Source organism: Meles meles, chromosome 6, assembly GCF_922984935.1.
Source record: "Meles meles chromosome 6, mMelMel3.1 paternal haplotype, whole genome shotgun sequence".
In the NCBI taxonomy this organism is placed as follows: Eukaryota; Metazoa; Chordata; class Mammalia; order Carnivora; family Mustelidae; genus Meles; species Meles meles.
In genome coordinates this window covers 114373949-114397320 of record NC_060071.1, presented here as the reverse complement: position 1 = coordinate 114397320, position 23372 = coordinate 114373949, and the positions used below count along the sequence as shown (strand labels likewise).

At 40.2% G+C, this 23372-nt stretch overlaps 1 protein-coding gene across 3 annotated transcripts in view; it reads left to right on the top strand.

Annotated features, from left to right (window-relative positions):
- PPP2R5E (protein phosphatase 2 regulatory subunit B'epsilon) overlaps window positions 1-23372 on the top strand; it is a 146300-nt gene that overhangs the window by 64791 nt on the left and 58137 nt on the right. For all 3 annotated transcript variants that reach the window (XM_046008673.1, XM_046008672.1, XM_046008671.1), the window contains exon 3: window positions 12242-12438. In XM_046008673.1, the coding sequence (XP_045864629.1) occupies window positions 12242-12438 (197 nt within the window). The remainder of the gene's footprint in view (window positions 1-12241; window positions 12439-23372) is intronic.

The window sequence follows — 23372 nt, the reverse complement described above, 5'->3', positions numbered from 1 at the left end:
AGTAGATAGGCCATTTTTTTATCCCTTGTAGAAGAAATCTCTGGGGGAAGGGAAACCCTCAGTTAACTGAAATAACTTGAAAGTGATGAGATCTTTTATTGGTTTTATTTTATTTTTTTGGATGGAGGATCAAATGAAGGGTAAGTGCTTGATGAAAATTTGTAATTCTGTTAACTTATTTCCTTACCTTATAACCATGACATAAGTAAAAATAGTCCTTTTGAAGGTTTTTGTTGCTTCTACTTTTTTTTTTTTAAAGATTTTATTTATTTATTTGACAGACAGAAATCACAAGTAGGCAGAGAGGCAGGCAGAGAGAGGAGGGAGGCAGACTCCCTGCCGAGTAGAGAGCCCGATGTGGGGCTCGATGTGGGGCTCGATCCCAGTACCCTGGGATCATGACCTGAGCTGAAGGCAGAGGCTTTAACCCACTGAGCCACCCAGGCGCCCTGTTGCTTCTACTTTTGAACACAGCTAAAAATTGGGCTTCAACAATGTCGACTCTCAAACACATCTTGGAACTTTGTTCTCTTAATTCCTTTTTGCCAGATTATGATTTTTTATGGCCTCCTCCCTGTTTTAAAAGCTAAGGGCAGAAGAGAAATTATGATATTTGAGGGTTTTAAATACTGTAGATGGACTCTGTTTAATTGAAGTTTAGTATTATTAGAGTAAAATTTCAACACAAACTTAATACTTATAGGAATGCTTCAGAATTTATTTTTTAAGTGGTTTTAAAGGAGTGCCTGTGTGGCTTGGTTGAGTGTCCAACTCTTGATTTCAGCCTGGGTTGTGATCCCAGGGTTGTGGGATTGAGCCCTGCCTCTGGCTCCATGCTGAGTGTGGAGCCTTCTTGGGATTCTCTCTCCCTCTCCCTCTGCCCCTCCCCGCCTTCTCTGAATAAATGAATGAATGAATAAATAAATAAATAGTTTTAAAATAGCTTTGAAGCTATGCCAAAAATCAAGCCCGGGGTTGGGGAGCCTGCTTCTCTCTCTGCTGCTCCCCCTGCTTGTGCTTTCTCTGTCTCTCTCTCTCTGACAATTAATAAAGTCTTTAAAAAAAAAGAAAAAGAAAAAGAAATAGTTTTAATGGGAGCTGTAAAATAAGGAATTGGATCCATGCTGTATGGTGTAGATACTCGATAGATGTTTGTCGAATGAATGGGAACTTTGTGAAAGCACTTTCCATCTTACAAATAGCTTTTTCAGGGAATCCTCACTCAACCCTGTGAAGTACATTTTCTCAATTTCCCAGATGAGGAGACTAATGCTCAGAGAAGTAGGTGGCTTGTCTAGTGTCTCCTAGTAAAACAGTAAAGGTGTGATTCCAGTTCTGGAGCCAGAGTCAAGGCCAAAGTCAAAGTGTTTCACAAGGCCCAAGATGATCTCCTACAGCTACTCAGACCTTTCTCTTTTGATCCATTTCCCCCACTTTCCACTCAGGCTCCAGCCACATTTGCTTCTTTGCTCAGATTCACCAGCACACTCCCTGCTTCAGAGTACCTTGCACTTATCGTCCCTATGCTTGGGCCACTTTTGCCCTAGAGGCCCTCTTCGCTGACTACGTCACTTCCTTCAAGTGTTTGCTCAAATACCATCTTCCAGGTGAATACTCTGTTTAAAACCTTAACCCTCCAACCCCAGCGTACTGTTGCTCAGCGTACTCTTTTCCCCCCATAGTGTATACCATATAATGTATTTATATATTATTTTTAGTTGCAATTATTTGTCTCCTGTGCTAGGATATAAAGCTCTGTGAGGGAAGGGGTTTTGTCTCTTCCTTATTGTGGTATCCCAGCAGTCCTGGGCCCTCAGTGGGAGTTCACTGGATATTTGGTGACTGACTGACTGACTGAATAAGTATAAAGCCCTAAGCCATTTGCATTAAACCTTCCAACTTTCCACTTATTAAGGGTACACTTGGGAAAATCATCAGGTTGTTTTGGCTATGGAGGGCATTCCAAATTATACTGCTTCATTAATGTTGTACCTTCTTCATTTTGGCTCTTTTTCTCTGTTGTTTTTTTCTCTCATCCTTGAATATAAACTGTTTTGTTTATTTAAAAAATCAACTGGATTTTTAAAATGAAGTGTTAGAAAATAAGTCATTATTAGATATTAGTGGGGGAAAGTGATACTTAAAGAAAGGAAGGAACTGCATTTTTTAGTTAGGTTTTTGTCAAGTAAGCTGGCCTTTTCTTTTTACATTCATAAATACTGTTATCATTAGAAACCATCCTTGTCTGTCTTTCCTTTCCTCTTCCTATCCCTCTTCCCTTTCCCTTTCTCCCTTCCCTCCACCGTTTTTGAAATATAACTGACATATAACTTCTTATAAGATGTACAGCATGTTGTTAACACCTCCATAGGGTCACACAGTTAACGTTTCTTTTTCGTGGTGAGAACATTTAAGTTTTACTCTCCAAGTAACTTTGAAGTCTGTATTATTAACTGTTATCACCATGCTATACATTAGATCCCTGAAACTTCCTCATTTTATATCTGGAAGTTTGTACTGGATGTTTAACCAACATCTCTCCATTTGTACCACCCTTGAGAACCCTGGTAGCCATCGTTCTAGTCTCTGTTTCTATGAGTTTGTTTTTTTAGGTTTCACATTTACGTGAAGTAATATAGTATCTGTCTTTTACTGTCTGACTTACTTTGCTCAGTCCTTCCTTATTTTTTAATTTGCATTTTATGACTTGGTGTTATTAAAATATTAGGAAATAATTTAATTTAATATTAATTGCCTCTATTCTTTAGTATAATATTATTTCCAGAGGAATAAAGTTCTAATTTAGAATTAGAAACATGGAGAAAGAAGATTCAATATGTAGAATTTATTGACTGAACCTGTATCTGTTTTGCACTTAACCATATTCTAGAAACTTCTCCTTGGGGCTGGCTATTAAAAGATGAACAAAACATGTGTTTGATTCACTGGTTAAAAAAAGTCCCAGTATAGGCGCCTGAGTGGCTCAGTGGGTTAAAGCCTCTGCCTTCGGCTCGGGTCATGATCCCAGGGTCCTGGGATCGAGCCCCGCATCGGGCTCTCTGCTCCGCAGGGAGCCTGCTTCCTTCTCTCTCTCTGCCTGCCTCTCTGCCTAGTTGTGATTTCTCTCTGTCAAATAAATAAAATATTAAAAAAAAAAAAAAAGTCCCAGTATAATGTGGCAAGTACTTCAGTGGAGGTTTGTGCAAATTTTTATGTTATATAGTTTCTAAGGACTACATGGCTGCTGTAAAGTGAGGAGCTCCTGTACTGTTGTAGGGTATATGATTCTCTTCTCAGCTTTCATGGTCATCTAAACACAATTGAAATTGGTATGTCATTACAGCTAGAACTCAGTTATCTCTGCTACTAGAAAAATATTGGAACAAAGGAGTGATATGGTCCCAAATTCCCAGATACAGGCATGTGAAAAAGTTGTTTCTGGTGTAGGGCAAAGTGAACACTAAGTAGAAGGGAAGGAAGGTCAAGGGGTGTGTGTGTAGGGGGGGTGGGTGGGGGTAGGGGGTGGTGGTGGGGGGAAGAGCACACAATGTGTGTGTATACTACAGCATGTGCATCTGTGCCACCCTCCTTCTTTGGGAAGGATTGTCTTTTATTCCGAGATTGCCCTTTCTCTTCTTTTATTATTCAAAAGAACCTTTTTGTTTTTTTTAATAAATGAAATTATAGTGAAAATAAATGATGGTAATTTTTTTGCTCAGCATACTCTTTTCCCCCATAGTGTATACCCCCATAGTGCATACCATGCAATGTATTTACATATTATTTTGATGGCTATTTTTTTTTAAGATTTTATTTATTTATTTGACAGAGAGAGAGAGAGAGAGAGAGAGAGATCACAAGTAGACAGAGAAGCAGGCAGAGGGGGAGGGGGAAGCAGGTTCCCTGCTGAGCAGAGAGCCCAATGTGGGGCCGGGTGGTGGGGGGGCTCAATCCCAGGACCCTGGGACCATGACCTGAACCAAGGCAGAGGCTTAACCCAGTGAGCGACCCAGGCGCCCAGTCACTTACTATTTTAATGACTTTATCTGGAAAAAAAGAAAAGTCAACCTGGTCTCTTTTGTAATTTCATTGATAGGTAAAACTCTGAAAAAAGGGAATCACTGAAAAAGATACTTTAGAACACTGTGTAATTCTTGGCAGCCCTCTCTTTGGGGCGGTGGGGGCGGGTAGCCCAGCATGCTTTAGGAATTTTCTTGTGTTCAAAGACCCTGGTTCCATCTCTGGAAATAAGCCCTTAGGTGATGAATTAATAATAGAGAGACTGACTTGGACTTCTGACTCTGGCTCTGTCTTGTGGGTGAATTTGGTGGCAGGAAAGTAATCTACACCTATAATTAGGAATTGATCAGTTTTTAAAATGTTGTATTTCTTGTCCTGACAAGTTGCAGTGACTGCCTTGGCATTAGACGATAAAGCACAAGGGATCGCTAATATGAAGGGTTGCAAATAGAAGTATCTATAAGAAGTTGTGTGTGGGGGGGCGCCTGGGTGGCTCAGTGGATTAAGCCGCTGCCTTCAGCTCGGGTCATGATCTCAGGGTCCTGGGATCGAGCCCTGCATTGGGCTCTCTGCTCTGCAGGGAGCCTGCTTCCTCCTCTCTCTCTGCCTGCCTCTCTGCCTACTTGTGATCTCTCTCTCTGTCAAGTAAATAAATAAAATCTTTGAAAAAAAAAAAAGTTGTGTGTGTGTATTGCAGTGTGCACACTTGAATGCGTGTATGCTTTTCTGTATTTATTTTGATTGTAACGTAGCATCAAAATAATGTGAAAGCCTTGAATCCTGTAATTTTGCTGCTGCAGCAATTAGTTTGCAACCGTGGAGACCTTTGGGCTTTACTTATAAAGTGGAAAGTGTGTATTTGTCAGCTTTTGGGGAAGGAAAACTGGAGAGATTCACGAAAAAGTAATAACAAATAGGTGTTGATTGTCAAAGCCGGTAGCTTTGTGCATAATAAGAATAAGAATGTATTGTTATTTAATAAGACTTGAAGTTACCTGTCTCCATTGTTTACTAGTTTAGGGATGATTTTATGCTGTTTGTTTTAAAATATGTAAATCCTTATACAAAATCATTCACATTTCCCTTTGCTTTTAAATGACAACTTTTCTTTTTTTTTAATTAACTTTTTTTTTTTTTGACAGACAAGGATCACAAGTAGGCAGAGAGGCAGGCAGAGACAGAGAGAGGGGGAAGCAGGCTCCCTGCTGAGCAGAGAGCCTGATGCTGGGCTCTATCCCAGGACCCTGGGATCATGACCCGAGCCGAAGGCAGAGGCTTCAACCCACTGAGCCACCCAGGCGCCCCAAGATTACAACTTTTCTTAACCAGATCGCTAACCATGACAATTTCTCCATTGCTGCAGTGGGGGTGCTGGTTGTTAGTTGTTGTGATTCATTACCATCACTGTCACTGTCGTCATCGTTGTCGGTACTGGCGCTGGCTCTGGCTCTGGGATAAAACTACCTGGGTTCGGATACCAGGTGCAGCTCTTAGGAGTGGGTGATGTTGGACAAGTCACTTAGCTGTTCTGGGCCCCAGTCCTTTCTTCTGAAAAACGGGGATATTAATAGCAGCCACTCATAAGGTATTCTGCCGATTAAAGGGGGATGATGTACGTAAGGAGCTTCATCCAGTGCTGTGCAGCAGTCAGTGTTCATGATCATTGTCGTCATTCTTTTACCTTGAAATACCAGCACTGGTGTTTTCTGCTATTCAGTTTATTGTTTAAGTTTGTTTAATACCCAAACCTTGGTCTCATATTTTTGGACACTGTATTATCTGTAGCCATTCTATGAGACATATTTTGAACCTGTGAAAATAAGGGCACGCTAACAATCCGCAAAGTGTTTTCCAAACTTCCCAGTAGATTGGAAAGAGTTCTAAAAGCAGCCCACTGTCCATTCACTTCTTTCCAGCCCAGGTAAAGAAGGATGCTTTCACTGTTGTAGATGTTCCCATGGACCTTCTTTTGTGTGGAAATGGAAAGTTTCCATGGTTAGTTTTAAATAAACTAAAAGAGAAAGAATTTCAAAGATGAAGAAGATGAAAGAGGCATTTTATAGTTAATACTTTAAAAAACAGGGGTTTTCAAGTGTGCCCTCACATTCAAATCACTTGAGATGATTTAAAAAAAATCCATAGTCATGGAAACAACACACTACCACCAACATTGTCATCTACATCAACACACGGTTTTTAAACCCACTGCTTTGAATACTGTAACAAAGGCCTTAGAATGGTCAAGTCTTTCATACTTATTTTAGCTGACATGTTAGTTTGAGGGTAGTTTCTCATTTGTTTATTTACATTGAAATAACTTGTGAGATCAACATGTTATACTTAGGTCTAGTTCGTAGGACAAGAGGCCTGACGCTACTTGGTTCATTAGAAAGATTTATAGTTTTGTGTCCCTGTTTTGATGAAATATTGCTGGTTGTATTTGTAATTTTGTGGGTGTCAAAAACAATTCCTAATTTAAGCATAGTTCACTAATAAAAATAAGATTCTGTTCAGTTTTCCTGAAATATGTGCTACAGGAAGAATGCTGCTTATATCTGTGTTTAGAAGTAAACTTGGTGCCAGCGAGTTGGACAAATCACACGGTCAGGCAGTTAGGCATTTTACCATGTGTACCAGCATGCCATGCCTCAGTCCTTCAAGGCTAAGTCAACTTTATGTTGGGTGCTAAGCTCTCATCACTACTATGAAACTAGTTTTCTATAACTATAGGTTGATATGCTTTGTGGAAGTAAGAGTCTCATGACTTTGTTGAAGTTTTAGAGGGTTGTGTGGGAGGAACTGATAGTATCCCTGGTTGGGGATTTATTCACCTTAAGGAAAGTTCTAAGGAGATGAGATGGGAGGGGGGAATCAAAGGCCATGTTTATATTCCCATCTGTGCTGGTACTGTAAAAAAGCCGCGTAATAGCTTAGGACATTTTCAGGTGAAAAGCATTGGCAATTTAGTAGGATTTTATTTTATTTCATTTCACATCCTTTGAATTGAAATAATTGGTGACAAATATTGTTCATTAGGAGCTCAAATAATGTTACTGCTTAGCTTCCAGTGCAAGCATCATTTTATAGAAACGTGTATTCACTGTATTTCCACATTCATTTTAACAGCCTATGTGTGAATAAGTTACCAGCCCACATTATTTTTTTTCCTAAATCACTTTGCAATTTTGGCTTTGATGACGTAGCTAATAAATGTTATAATGATGTGGGCCTTCTGTATTTATTTGGTTGGCCTATTTGAGAGTGTGAATCTAATGTTCTGACTTTCAACCACTTAAGTTTAATGGAGTCTTAGAGCACCAGACTCAAAGGACACCTGGCTTATGTTTTATTTCTTCTACCTTTGCTACTTTTTGCTTTGCAAAGTCTTGACCGAGTCAGGCCCCGTGGGAAGATGGGCCAGTATTGGATCCATGATCCTGTGCGGCAAACATTAGATGGGATGGAATGATGGAAGCTGTTGACTAGGGGAGGAATGAGCTGCTTTTGCCAATTACAGACAACCATCTAATCTACAACCAGCCCTTGAAATCATAGTAAGGGTGAGGAGAGATGTGTGTGTGTGCATGTGCGCATTAATATGTGGAGGGGGGGTTGGGCTGTGGCTAAAATGTATATAGCTCCTATTGACTCTTCTTTGGACACAAAGAGAATCTTTGTGTGTGTGTGTGTCTCTCTGGGAGGAGAGAGAGGGGTGAGGGAGAGGGAGAGAGAGAATCTTATCTAATGTGGAACAGATCATCACCTGAGCTGAAATCAAGAGTCAGATGCTTAACCAACTGAGCCTCCCTATCAGAGCCCAGAGAATCTTTGTTTTTTAATTTGAATTTTCATTCTCCTTCTACTATTGAATTCTAGGTCCATGTTCCCAGTCCTTCTCGTACTTGTAAATTTTTAAAATTATTTGGGTATGAACACCTTCATGAGGTAGTCATGGGTATGAACACCTTCATGAGGTACTCAAATGAGTAGTCATTTTCTTCAGCTTACTGATGAGAATTGATAAGAGGATGCTGGGAAATGGTGATGGAAAAGGCATTGGGGAGGGTGCCTGGGTGGCTCAGTTGGTTAAGCAACCACTTTTCAGCTGGTCATGATCTCAAGGATCCTGGGATCAAGCCCTGTGTTGGGCTTCTCACTCAGTGAGGAGTCTGTAGTTCCCTCTGCCCCTCCCCCACATGTACACGCTTGTTCCCTCTCAAGTAAATCTTTCAAAAAAAAAAGAGACGTATGGGAGAAAATACCTAATGCTTAAAAGGAAAAAGAGGGACAGTACAAGTGAGAAATGTAACTGCCAAGTGGATTGACCACTTAGCTGGTTACATTATTTTCTTGGGTGAGAAACATATGCCGGAAATCAGGTTAATTTTAAGAGTTGTTTCAGAGCAGCAGAATCTGACCTTTTGAATCTTACCACGCTATGATAGTTGGGTCAGTTATCTCCCCTTTAAACAAATGCTAACATGGGATGGATGGGTTGTTGTGCTAATGACCTTCATGGTATTACATAATCACTTATTGATTGCTCATTATTTATGGTTATGATTCTGTGGAATTCTTCTCCGGGGACAGGGATGGCCTGTGTAGACCAGAGGTTTCCATTGGAAGAGAGATGACAGAAGCATCACTGCCTGGTCTGCTTTGGGTTTCTGAGATGACCTTTAATTTTTCTAATTTACATTTTATTTCTAAATGTTTATAATCTACCCCCCTCCCCTTCAATCTAAGTTAATTTAAAAGTGTTTAGATTTTTAGGTGGCTTGGATTTGGGAGGTGGGTCATTTTGAATTGTTAAAATCTAGTGTTAGTGCTTCATTTTCAAAATGTATTGCCTATCTAATTTCTTCTTATTATCATTTATGGTATTTTCTTTATGGCCTAGTACCGGATACTTTTTATAAATGTTTCTTTACAGAGATATTTATTATCTGCTTCTGGGACTGGTTCCATAGATAGTAAACTTATATCATCGAAACATTCTAGATTACTCCAAGTGTTTTTTCTCTGATCCTGGCCTGTTGTACATTTTTATATTACCCCTTTACATATCTTACTGGGATTAAGGAGATGAAAGCAAGGAGTTTGGGAGAAGCATAGCTATTTGAGGCAATCTGAGGGCCAGACATTACAAGAGCCCTTTGCTCAGACTGATTTGGGTCCTCCTTCAGTGAGAATGAAAAAAATTTTTTTAAGTTGTTGCTGTAATGGAATTGGCTCTTTGAGGAACACTCCCCACTCTCTTTCTTTCGGTCAGTCTTTAATTTAAGAAGAGGAGATCATCATAGAAAAATTTAGTCTATGCTAAAGGATAAAGAATAGCTTATTGCTGTACGTGTTAATCTTGGGAATGGGCTAGAGAGGAGGTAGAGAAGGGGTTCATTCAGCCTGATCCTTTATGAATGGGGCATGTTGGAGATTGGTTGAATTCTTTCTGTGTTCTTTCTCTTCTTATGTCTGCACACACTCAGTTTTCTGAAATAAGATATTCCTCTTGCCTTATATATTGAGTTTGAGTGTTGGACAGTGGTGAAGAGTTCTGGCCCTGGAGCCAGTCCGCCTGCATTTGAATCCTGTCTCCACTGCTTGTTGGCTGTATGATTCTGGGCAAGTCAATGAAGTTCTTTGTGTCTTGATTTTTTTCATCTGTTAAATTGGAAATAGTACCAACTGCATAGAATTGTTGGTGGGATTAAATGAGATATAATATGTGAAAATGCTTAGAATAGTACATAATAAATGTATGCAGTAGTGCTTAGTAAATGTAAGCTATTACCATTATTCCATTAGGCAGATGGATAGTCTGCTTCACATTTGCCTATGACATTACATCAATTTGGATAAAGAATAAATTTCAACTGTCTAACATTAAAAAAGAAAAAGACTAAATGTTAATTGCCTGAAAATTTTAAAATAGCCAAATATATAAATCTCTTGAGTATTAGTACAGCGACCACAAAGATTAATCATTGTTGTCACTACTTAAATGATGCTTTGCTTTTTGGAGGAAAGGCTATCATTTATAGATGCTTTCATAATCTGTATGTGCTGAGTTATGTAGTTCTCCATGTAGATGGTCTGGTTTTTAAGCTTTATTAAAGTTACTGTAACAAAAATAGGATCAATTACAATTTCTTCTAATGATTTTAACCTTGATGTTAACATTAATAAGATTTTTTTCCCTATGCAGCGTCAAAACTTCCATGCAGCTTTGAGGTATGGGGTCTGATTTAGGACTTACAAGACTTCAGTAATTAACCAATAATGGTCCTATGCATGTAACTAGTCTTTGGTTTAGGATATATAGCTATGTTCATAAGCAGCCTCGTTTAGTATTTTTTTAACTAGTTTATTTATTTTGAACACCTGAAACAGGTAGGAATTAAGGAGAAAGCTTGGTCTGACTCAATTTAGTTCTTAGAGTCTAAAGCTAGATTTTTTTTTTTTTTTAAGTGATTAAGTATAGGGGCATAGAATAAGACATCTCACAGTTTAACTCAAATCCCAAAGTCTTTTACTCTAAGGTACATTATTACATTAGGCTTTTGGGGACCTGTGGGGGTGGTGGTGGGAGGGAAAACATACTGGTTAAGAATAATTTCTAAATTTACATCTTGTTTTTAGCAGTGATGTTCTATATACCTTAAAAATTGTGACTATTTCTTGTTCCTTTGTATCTCTATCTGGTAGAGAAATCCTATGTTTTCAGGTGTCCTGTCCACTCTCATCTAGGCTTACCTTCAAGTTGATGTCAGGAGGCAGTGTTTGGGGGGAATTATCTATGAGGTCCTGGGTACTTGGGCTAGCATGTGGGTTGTGGGGTGTGAGCAGGAGAGGAGGGCTGTGGAGAGGAGTCATGTGGACTCTGAAGAGGAGCCTAGCTCTCACTCCTGTCTGCTGGGCTGCTGGTGGTTGTAAGGTGGGTGCTGTTAATTGTTGCACTTACCTCCAGAGACTAGGTGGCTCATGCTTTATGTCTGCTGTAAAGCATTTATAGGGAGGCTGGCAACTGAGGGTGGTTGCAAGTGACTGGCCAAACATTGTTAAAGTCCTTCTTGAGTAGTACAAAGGGAATGTGGAAATGTGGTTAGAGACCTGCGCACTGTGCCCAGCTCTGAAACTCATTCATTGTGGGACCTCAGTGACTACCTTGAATTTTCTTTTTGGAAAAATGGAGAATAATAATAGAATGCCATCTGCTCACCTCTAAGAGTGTTTTGAGGATTAATGAGTTAATCACCTTGGATGAAGGCAGCGGCCTACTCTGGTTATAATTTCATTGCCTTTGCAGAAGAAGTTTCAGTTTGGGGAATAAAATAGTGAAAATAAAACAGGAATGGAATGGGTCATCCACAACTTGGTGTGCTTCAAGTCCAGCTGTAGATCAGGTTTTCATTCTAACTGGGGAATTTTAACCTAAAAATTTTATCTAGTTTTTAGAAATGATACCAAACCAAATGTCTGATGTGCCATTTGTGGGAAAAGAACAGATGTTTATTCTAAGAACATATTAATGAAGGTGCTGGTGGTTTTCTCCCACTGTGGGAATAAGATGGGTCAAAGTAGAGCATAGATTTAAGTAGAGTCTGCTCTTACTGTCCCATTACTGGTGTGTTCTTTTTGAGAGATTTGATATTACTTCATCTTGTTGGTTTTTCAAGTTTCTTTGACAAAGAAACTTCATAGATGTCAAGCCAAACCAAAACAAAAAATATAAACATACACATACAACAGTTGCTTTAAATACCAAGGGTGTCAGCATGAAATTAAAATGAATTTACTGACATTTCTGCTTTGAAATTTTTTTAGTAAAACTAATTTAAACCAATAGTGAAAACTTCTGGCTTTACCTTATAATGGGAAGTTTGACCTTTTTCAGTGTTTTTGGCTCAGGGGTTTTGACATGGGGGTGTTTTTGGTTAAAATGTGCTTCAACTTTCTAATGGCTCTTGGGATTTTGGTCAATCTTTGGTTGTGGAATAGCAAATGCTTGTCCATTGTGTTGGTATCATGTAGTTTTCAAAGACAAGGTCTCTGATGTAGTGGCTATGGTATCCCCTCCCGCCCATGTGTAATTGTTAAAAAGAACACTGTTGTCATGTGAATTCTTATTTTTTTGAGCTTGCTTTTGAAGTAACTTTCACAGAGAATTCCTGTTACCTAGAAATTGATGACAGACTTACACCATTTCCTTTTTTTTTCTTAGACGTTCCATCCTCAGAGCAGCCTGAACTGTTCCTAAAGAAACTTCAGCAGTGCTGTGTCATTTTTGACTTCATGGACACGCTATCTGATCTTAAAATGAAAGAATACAAGCGCTCCACTCTTAATGAACTGGTGGACTACATTACAATAAGCAGAGGCTGTTTGACAGAGCAGACTTACCCTGAAGTAGTTAGAATGGTGAGTTTCTTTTTTTCGCCGCGGACACTTTTAAGCACCTTCCATAGCGACTCACAGGTGTATTGATTGCAGAGTCAGGTCACTGGAGGTCACCTCCACAAATGAGAGCCAGCCTTCTGAGAGCTAAGCTAAAGTAGTCGGAACAATACTAGAATTTGAAGAGTTGTGATTTCAGGAGAATGAGATCCAGAACTTTTCACCTACAACAGTACTGGAGGAATCAGTGACTTCAAAATATGAAGCCAAGATTGCCAGGTACTCTTGGATTTCTGGCATTGCGAAAAGAAAAGCTGCAGGAGAATCAACACAAGTTTTAGATCTGTGTTTGAAAAATATTCAAGCCTGTTGGATGTCTTAATTCCCCCCGCACCCCCTCCCCCTGTTCATTGTGGTAAATTAGAAATGGCTTTAGCCATAATAAAATTGTGACTTGTAGAATCTAGTTAAAGCCTGTCCTGGCTTTATAAACTAATCATTGTCTTTATAATCTTGAAATCAGGGGTGATGTCTTGCATTATTTTTGAACTGTGCCTTGCACTTTGTGTGGTCATGAGGAGTTACAAGGAGAAACATGATTAGCATAATGGAAGTAACTATGTTATTATTGAGTCAGTAATTAGTTTTTTAAAAAGCTAAGCCAAAATACGGTTTTCTGATAGATTTCTGTGGGAAGATTGCCTTCGTTGGCATCCCAGAAGACCTTGGATCTAGAGAGTCCGTGCTCTTGGGGGAGTTGGAGCTCTTCTGTTAACTGGTGAAACTGTGCTGCAGAAATCCAAAAGGGTCAGTGCACCACTGGGAAGCCCTTTGGAGAATCTGGCCCACTCCCTCTGTAGTCCCAAAAATCTGTCTAGCTTTTCAGTTCCAACTTTTATCATTTGTGTTCAACAAATACAGAAAAGAGACATCTCTGATGGAGTAGATGTGGTCAAAAGTGAAGAGTACAGATTTGGGAAGGGATGTGAATTAGCATAACTTGAGAAACAATGACTGATGTGTGAAGATCATTTCAAAACAATGTCCAGTGTATTCGCCAGATCCAAATCTGAGTGTAGATTGCCTTTGTTGTTAATTTCCGAGACTGTTGTAGCATGTTTTGTAGATTAACGTTAACATTGTAGCTCTTGAGCAGTGGTTCTCAACCAGGGGTGATTCTGCTTCCCAAGGCACTTTGGCCATGTCCAGAGACCTCATTTTTGGCAGTCGCAACCAGATTGCAGCTAAACATCTTATGCTGCACAGGACAGTCCCCCAGCGGAGAATTGTCTGACCCTAAATGTGAGTAGTACCATTGTTGAGAAGCCCTGCTCTAGAGTTTGCATGCTATCTAAACTTCTTAACCTGATATTTAGGGTTTTCTCTAGTCCCTCTAGTTTCTGCAGAGAGCAAGGCCTGTTGCTTCTAATCTACCCGGCCTCAGCCAACAGAGGTAGCCACTGTTTCTGACTTCCTTCTCCTGTATCATTCCATGGATAGTCCATGAATATGTAAGCATATACGAGCATATAGGTATAAATACGCAAGTGGTGGAGTAGTGTACACGCTTATCTGTAGCTTGCTTTTTTTACTTACCAGTATATCATGTATATCATATAGTACGCATAAAGGTGTCTTACTCAGCTGTACAGCTACGTACTATTTCATTGTTGGAGGCACCCTAATTTATTTAACTACCACCCTATGAATATCCATATATATATATGTGTGTGTGTGTATATATGTGTATAAGTATATATATATATATGTGTGTGTGTGTTTATATGTATACACACACACACGTCAGTTTCCCCTTGTGTAAGAACAGCTGTGTATTTATTGATTTGTTTGTTTTTTTAAAAAAAAACCTTGTTTTTCCCATTTCTGGACCTTCATGTGTTTCCTAGCCCCCGCCTCTAGTTCTGATTCTCCCCCTTCCTTCCCAGACTTGGCTTAAAGTGCTTCCACTGTTGCCCGAAAAGCCCTGAGTCTGTCTCCTTCCTTTGGTTCCTCCACTTCTTGGCAAACCACCCTTTTGGAATTTGTTCATTTGCTGCTTTTTAATTTTTTCACATGTGTTAATCCAAGATTTCTAATTATGCTGTAGGCACTTCTAGGCAGAAACTGTGCTGTGCTCATCTCGTGGCCTCCAGAATACCTCCTAAAACAGGCCTACCTAGAGTTTGTTGAATGAGTGAATGACTTCTCTCTTAAATGTCAGCATTCCAGGCTCTCGAATTATGATTCAGATATTGAATGTTCTTGGAGTATATTCAGTTTTTAAATTCAGTATTTGGCATAATCAAAAAAAATTTTTTACTCTTATGAAACCAGCTTGGTTCTAACCCAGCTTTGGTCTTTTAAAGGAGACTCTTTTCCCTTCTCTGCTACCCTCTCCCAAATCCCTATCAAAGTTTTTTTTTAAAGTCTTCTGTCAGTTGTGTGTGAATGTGCGTTTTAAAATATACTTGAGCCCTACCTCAGGAGGTGTTAAATCTGTAGCACACATGCTATTCTAGGGCATTAGAAAATTTTCTTTCCAGTTGGTAGGTTAGGGTTCTCAGAGGTGTAATTTATTTTTCGAACCTCATGATTTGTGAAATTGTAGCTATCATTTTTACATGGTTCTTAGGCCATCTGGGGGCATTTACAGAGCAGAGCTAGTGGGGAAGAGTACAAAGAGAAAGGACTTTGCAACCACACAAGCCTGGGTTCCAGTGCCAGCTCTGGCCACACTTAACTTCCTCCATCACTTGGGACAGAGCCATCCATCTTGGGGGCTCTTGGTTTTTGTGTGGTGCTGGGAAGTACATGGGATCAGGGAGAGGGTGGCCATAGCCCTTCCTGCCCTGCTTCGTAATACTCTGCCTAAGTAAAATCGTTGTGCTTTGCTTGTTCATCAAGGTTCTCACCACCTCAGTTCCGCATGCAATCTAACAAGCTGGGCGCTGACTGCTCTGTAAGAAGGGCTGGAACCAAAGCCCCACTTGGTGTGCTCTTGCCACCTCGTAGCCCCTTATATTTGGTGCTGCCACCGCCTACTTTCCTTATTTGTATCATTATTGCCCTTTTGGGCTTTTTGGGAGGATTGGCAGTAAGGATGTGTATAAAGGTCTTAAAATAGTCCCTAACACATGGCAAGCATTCAGTCAATAATATTCTTATTGTTTGATAATTCTCTTATTATGTACTTGATTTTACAATCATTGGTGGAACCCAGAGTTCCTGTTTGTGGACTTAAGATGCTGTCAACTGGATGTGTGGTCCTCAGATTCTGCAATTCCAAGATGATCCTGTCTGTGGAGCGAAAGTCACTATCCCCGCCGTGTCTGCCTTGTTATTGTAAAATGCAACTGCTTCACTGGGATTAGTGAAGGAAATGGTGGTTCTTTTAGTGAAATATCAATGAAATGATAGCTAGGTTTTATAAACTAGGATGAGTCATGACTTAACAAATGATGACATGTTCTGGTGTCAGCACTGTTAGGAGAAGCCTTTGATTTAACCGATGGAACCTATCCTGCGAGAATTCTAACCCAGTTAGGGCAAGAGAAGAGTGACAGATAAAAGTAATCAGTGAGTTGTGGAAGCCATTTTTAGCATTTAAATGTAGTCTGGATGCCACCTTAGGGCTGCTGGAATTAAGAAAGCAAAACAGCTCTTTATGTGTAAATAAAATAAAGCAATGTAGCACTTACCTTACCTGCAGAAGCATAGTGTGGGGTAGTGGAGAGAGCCCCAGACAGAAAACGTGAAAGTGACCTCGTTTCTCATCTTCCACTTGACTGATGGTGAGATCTTGGGCAAGTGATTTCTCTCAAGCCCTAGTTTCTCCTCTTGTGAATGGAAGGGGTTGCTGACGATCACCCCCACCTTCTAGCTCTGAAGACAGTCAGCTCTTTGCGTTTCAAGACAGTCTAAGAAAGTTAGAATGGATTCTGCACCCAAAACAGTTGCTTAGGTCTGTATTTCTCATGAGGGCAGATCTGATGGAAAAACCAGAATCAGGGATTGTAGTTCTTTTAGGCTTTGGCGCATTCTGCTTTGTATCAGCTCAAGAGTCAGGCTTCTGTCCTTGAGGTAGTATTTTTACCACATTATGCTAATGTTTTCTTTTTAACATGGTTCTGTTGCCATGCATCCATTTGAAAGGCTTTTTAGAATTTCTGGCTTTCCTGGGCTGCACCCCCCCCCCCAACTCAAATTCCCTGTATTTTATTCTTTTTATATCTGCACATCTTCCTTTTCAAAAATGTCTCTTTCGGGTGTAGTTCGAGTGTGAGTTGAAATCTCATTGCTGAAGACATTATTATAGTGAAGTCCATGTAAAGTTTACTGAATGACTTAGAACTGCATTTTTACATTTTGATGATAAAAAAAAGGCAGGGCCCTGCTCTACCAACAAACTCAAAACAGGTAGAAGGGATACTCATGAACAAATAATAAAATGTTATATGTGCATAAACTTAACAGAAGTATGTACAAGGCAAGGAAAGAATAGAGTGAGTGGCGATTGGTTAGAGGTTAGTAGAGATGGTCAAGGAAGGCTTTTCACAAGGTGAGTGAAGCCTTTTTAGGGTGCTGAAAGGTGAATATGTGTTTTCTAAGTGGGTGAAGTTGTGTTGAAATTAAAAAGAGAATTACATGATGTAAAGGAATTTCCGAATCCCATAACACATTCAGAGAAACACGGTAGTGTTGTGTTGTTGCGGCATTATGTATGTGTCTGTGTGTGTGTTGGTGAGCGGGAGGAGGTGAATGGTGGCAGTGGAGACTGTAGGTGAGGACGAGATCCCGAAAGAATCTCCCAGACAGTGGATAACCATTGAAAAGTTGGAAGCAGTCAAGTGACATGGTGAGGTTTAGATTGCGATGGCAGTGGGCCAGAAAGATTGGAGGGGGCTGAAATTGAAAGTCAAGAGGACTTGATCCGGGAACTGTTGTTATAGAGAAGTTGTAGAGGGCCTAAAGCAAGCACAGGCGTAGAAGTAGAGAAGGAGAGGAAAGGATGGCATTTGAGACTCACTTAGCAGGTAAAATTGAAGCCACTTGGCATTTGTGTGGGTGTGTGGAGTGTGAGAGAGGGGAAGCAATCTAGGAAAGCTTTGCGATTTAGGGGGTTTGTTGTGTTGTTGTTTGAGAAAAGTACGGCAGGAGGGCGAGCAGTGCATGGATGGAAGCTGAGGGGAGTTACACTTTTGATGTATGAACTTCAAAGTTCATACTTTGAAGTATGGAGGTTATGGGACCTAGACGTGGAAAGCTGGAGATAAAGATCGGTAATTACCAGTGTGGGAGGAGGGCAGGAGACAAAGAACAGTGCTGGAATTCCAGTTGGTACAAGGGAATCATGGGGGAATCAGTGCGCTCTCCTGCAATGGTGCAGGTGGGACCTAGCGGGTTGAGGAGAGCATGAAGTAGAAGGAAGTTGAGGTGATAACTGTAGACAGTGACTGCATGAACAGTGGTGGAATCTTCATTAGAATAAAATCCTATCATTTCTCTCCTGCAGAAAGTACCTTGTTGCCCTGGCTGTTCGATAGTATTACTCTCATACTTTGTCCTTATGACTTATTGGTTTCAAAGTCTGCCCCATTCCCAGTCTGTGGTTAAATTCCTGTATACCTGAATTCGTAGAATATGTGATTCTTCCAGAAGTAATGTAGTTTTAAGATAAAATATTTTGGACAGTTTTTTCTTCTTTTCTCTTGAAGTCTTTCCTTGAGTCCTAATTATTGTTTCTTGGCCATTGTTAGCTTTGTTTTTCCTACTCTCAAATTACACCCTGTCATTTGGTTATCTAAGTGTTTTATCTTTTATACCTCCTTTGACTTACCGGAAGTCACAGCTCTGACTCGCCTTTTAATAGAAAAATACGGTTTTGTAGAAAATTATGAAGTTGCAATTAAAGGTCTCAGAGTCTGCCTACACAGATTTTTAGGAGTGCTTTGTTAACGTCACTACATACTTTATTGGCTGAAGGACAGGGAGTTTCTTTTCATAAGATAACTATCTAAAAGTAGCCTTAGGAATGATAGCTAATGGGGGGGGGGATATGAAATTTCCATTTTTCATCTTCTGGTATTTGATAAGGAATGTAACCATAAATCGTGGCCAGAATTTGCCTTGGAGGTGACTCTTCAGACTCAAAGGTGATAAGATCTGACTCATGTGGTGGTGGGGGCAGGGGGTGGGTGATGTGGTGGAGATGGGCTGTTTACACTATTCAAAGTATACATAATGGAAGAGAATTGAGTGGTATCTGGGAAAGGCATCTAGGAACTGAAGTTATTGGCAAATTTTGAGGATAGGATAAACCTAAAAGATAGGACTTGAGAATTAAATTAGAAGGTAAAGAATTCTTGGTACTTAGAAAAGAATTTAAGGTTATGATAATGAAGATAGCAAAAGACATTTTTTAGAATGAGATTAGGAAGCATTCCCTGCTCAAGGTTAAGAGTAGATTGTTAACCATTTGTAATTTATCAGAGGGTAGAGAAACTGGCAGGCATGTTGTCCTTTCCTTAATGACTGTAAATCTTAAACAGTAGTACTGCGCTTCTTTGATTAATGCTCCCTCATATTCATTTAGCATCTTAGGGTGTCTGTAGATTGGTTTTATAGGGCCTGTGGATCCTCTGATGTTGACTGCCGAATTTTCAGTGTCTTGTGTATTTTTGTGGCAGAAGAGCCGTAGCTTTAGATGGAATATTCAAAGACATATCTGATCCAGAATGGTTTAAGCTTGATTTTACCACACATGCAGCTCTGCTAGATGCTGCTTTCTTGGAAAATATAAGATAGATTGGAAAGGAGCAGCATCTTCCTATTTATGGCAATAACTAAAGAATGAAATTGTTAGAATGATTTCACGAGTCTGGGCCTCTGGTTTTCTCTGTTGGAAGGTTTCCTCTAGTAGTGAATTCAATATCTTAAATATGTGACTGACTCTAGATTTTCTGTTTCTTCTTGTGTCACTTTTGGTAGGCTGTTATAGTAGTTTCACAATTTACAGTTTGTCCTCAAATATTTAATTCTTAGAGCTTCTTCTCAAAGGTGTATACTAAGAGAAGATCTCGAGCTACCTATACAACTGCTGTGGTTAACAAGCATCATTATCTGCCACAGTTACAGCATAGGAGTTAATTCAGTCTTCACACCAATCCTGTGAGGTAGATAGTGGCTTTATGTATATTACAGATGATTTAAAGGAAGTCGAGAGAAGTTAAGAAACTTGCCCAGAGCTACTTACCACGGTAACTGGCAGAGGTGATTTGATCTGGGTTGTCTGGCTCCAGAGCCAATACTCTTGACGGCTGTGCCTAATGCTTTCCTGGAATCATTCTTTACAATGGGAATGAGGAGTAAAACCCAAAGATGGGACTCCTTCCTCTATACTGTGTTCTTTTCATTGAGTTCTTCTCAATAAACAGGTAGTAAGGCTTTTGATTAGCTTTTCCCTGGATCTTGCTGCTTCTGACAAGGCCAGACCAAATAGTAGGCTTCAGGATTAAATGTTCCTTTTTGCTTAAGAAACAGCTTCCCTTTCACTGTCCCCCCTCACCACTTCCCTACTTTGCCTTTGTGTTATTCTTGAAGTAGGAATGCTTCTTAACCTTCTTTTGCCTGCTCCACCACTGCTTCCTGGTCTGGGAGAGTGAATGGTCTTGGGGTGGGAGTGAAGAGGAGCTCAGGAGGAGGCCTGGGTAGTTCTCCTCTGTTCTACCCAAACTACAGTTCTTGAGGTGATCCTCTCTCCCAAGTTCATGTGCCACCCCCCCCCCCCACCCATGTCTTCTCTCTGTCCCACCACTGGAAGCAGGCAGGCTTTACCAGCAGCCAAAGCGTCCTTATGTTGCTTTCTTAGCTTGAATTTGGAGCGAGGGAGTTAGATGATTTGAACATCCCTCCATCTCCAGGATGGCCTCTAATCCTGGGAAGCACTTACATACGTACAGCCTACTTTTTGTTGTCCTTCCCGGGTGAGTGGTGTAGATGGCCAGACCTGGGCCCCGTCCTACCACTTAGCTGGGATCTTAGATGAACGAGTCTTCACCTTTTTAAGCTTCTTACCCCCCTGTGACTTGATAAGGTTGTTGTGATGTCATTATTGCTATCATTAGTCATAGTACTACCTCTGCCGCCCCTGCTAGACTTACCTTTCTCTTTAGATGGGTTAATCAGGTTTTCTGGTTACAAGGAAAGACTTGATAGCCTGAAAGTTTTTTTGTTTTTGTTTTTGTTTTTGTCTCTTTAAGGTAACTTCCCATATTTTTTCTCAGACTGTTGACTTAAAATTTTAATTCTCTGTGGAAAATTTCAAGTCTTTTTTCTTTTTTTTGGGAGGACCCTGTAAATCTGCCTGTGCCTGTGTGTGTGTGTAATTATATATACATGTGTATATATACCACACTTAGTTTACCTAAATACAAATTTTCCTGATATACTTGCATATTCATGTCGATATTAATAATTTACCATTTCTCTCATGCAAACGTTCTCTTTTAAGGAATCTGACAGGGATTTTAATGTGTTTGGTTTTAATTTAAATGTGCTAAGGAGTGGGTTTTTACTCAGGAAGCAACTGAGCTACTCATGATTGCTATTTGCTTCTTTTACAAGCTGTATTCCTTCTGGCTTAACTGCTTTACAGATTGTTCAGAGTCTTCAATATACTTAAAATTGTTTGACAGCTGCGACTTGTCTAGCACTGATGTATCCAATACGATCATCTCACTCTAAGGAGAATGCTCCCCCTCTTTCCCTCTCCCCTGAAGCTGGAGTACAATTTTGCAGGATGAGTTACAGTACTGCATCCAAGTTTTGGTTTCTCTTTTCTCCTACCTTTTAGTTGAACCTTGAAACTGAAAATATGGCTAGAGGGGTAAGGAATACTTCTGGGAAAATCTACTAAGAAAAATGTATGATCAAATGATTGGGTAATACTGCCTGTGTTTTATATATATAAGTGGGTCTTGGCTAATTCTAGCACTTGCTGTTAGGTTATGTAGTTCATTCAGGTGTCTCTCTGCCAAAGACAGAAATGAGAGGGGGAGAGATTTATTACTTGATTCTCTAAGGAGGAAGCTGGTTATACCACTGTGATACATAAGAGCAGGAAAAGCTAGAGAAAATGAGTGTCCTCAGTGTGGAATTCTCAGAGACGGTAATGCCTGAGGCAAGAATTTGGCAAGAAAACAACGAGCAGGTCATTTCCAGGAGGTAGTTGGCTTCGGACCAATATTAAAAGCCAAACTTGATCTGTAGATGAAAACAAGAAGAAATATGCTGTCCAGAGACTTCTGCAGAGGAAGTTGTCTCTGTAAAGTGAGGATAAGATAAGGGACTTCTAGAGTTAAAATGCAGTTACAGTGATGAATAGAGAAAGGTGGGGGTGGGCTGAGCAGTGAAGGGAAAACTAGAAAAACCAGAGCCCAAGGCAGCCACAGGTCCTGGGCAAGGAGAAGCAGTGCCAGGAGGGCAAGGGGTGACGCAGGGGGGAGAGTATGTTCCAGAATAAAAGTAGGACTGGTTATAACTATTTGGTAAGTTGGAGAGCAAGTTTATCTTTTAATACAATGGATAAGCAAGTTATATTGGGGAGGGTAATGTTTCTTTGACTCTTCACAAATGTAGGTAACAAACAGGGAGTGGGGGTGGGGCAGATAGTGTTAGCTACTAAACGAGGTGTTTTGAAATACTGTGGAATTTCCCTTCCTAAAGAAGTTAAGGCCTTTATGAGAATAGGGTAGAACACTCTGGAATAATGGAGGCCTCTTCCTCTTATGGGACTTTTGGCCTTTTCTCTAGAGAAGTTAGAAAAATGTATTGAGTTTAGGCAACAGAGAGGGCACTGGAAAATTGAGTTTGTAGTTCTGCTGCCATCAGGTAGAAACTGGGGAATCTGTTGTGCCCTATTCTGGAAAGTAAGAATAGTTATTTGAGGGGTTAAAAAAATTCAGAAGGCAGTTATCTTTAAATCTGCATTTAAAATGGAAGCTAACAGGGATAGTGGGCAGTTCCTGTCCCTAGAGCACTTTCTTGGGTTCTTTCTGAGGCACTTCCACCTGCACTCCCGCCTCCCCTCTAAGATGTGGCCAGATGCCTCCGTGAGGTTCTTGAGGAAGGGTTGACTGTCTTGCCCTCCCTTGGAGTGCCGTGTCTCACTCAATTTGTTATGAAACTGTATGGGTAAAGAGGGATGTTAATCTGTGATCATATTTAATGCAGGTGTGTTTTTGTTTTCGTAGCTCACCAGCTAGCCCAAGGTTTGCTTTACTAATGAAGGGTCACAGAGACCGAGACACATATAGAATAAGGGACTGTGACAGTTCGGGCGGTTTCCTGTTTATTTTTAGTGATTTCAAATAAGGACACATACTCAATTGCCGGAAATGAACATCAGAAGCCCCAAGTGCATTGTGTGTTTTTTAAACTCTGTATTTAAGAGGTTTAATTTTTCTTTTCGTGTTAGCTGATTTTGAATCATAAAGTGATCAAAGCAGATGGTAGAATATATGTGTCCTCAAAAAGCCCCATGTTTTTACTGTTTTATCAGCTTGTGCACTTTGGCTCTTCCAGAAATCACTTTATTTAGCAGTTTTAGTACCTTCTAGGATTGAAGACCCAAAGTCCCTGCACAATGAAATGTGGCAAAAATCCGGTATCGCATAGCCAGCCTCTGTGTGGGGGCATGCGTGCTTTCAATGCAAACACTAGCAAGGACGAGGGCCTGCTCTGTATTTATACACAGGAAGCACTATGACTATTGCAGTGTTTACATGTCTATTTTTGGATTCTAAGATTTAATATCAACAGTCTTCACTTTTGGATTCACTGCTACATTTCCAATTTTGGAGACACTGTAATATAGTTATCTCTGTATGTGAAATACCATTTCCCTATGATGATTTTGTGTGGGGCTAACAGACTCGAGAGAATTAATTTAACGTTACTGT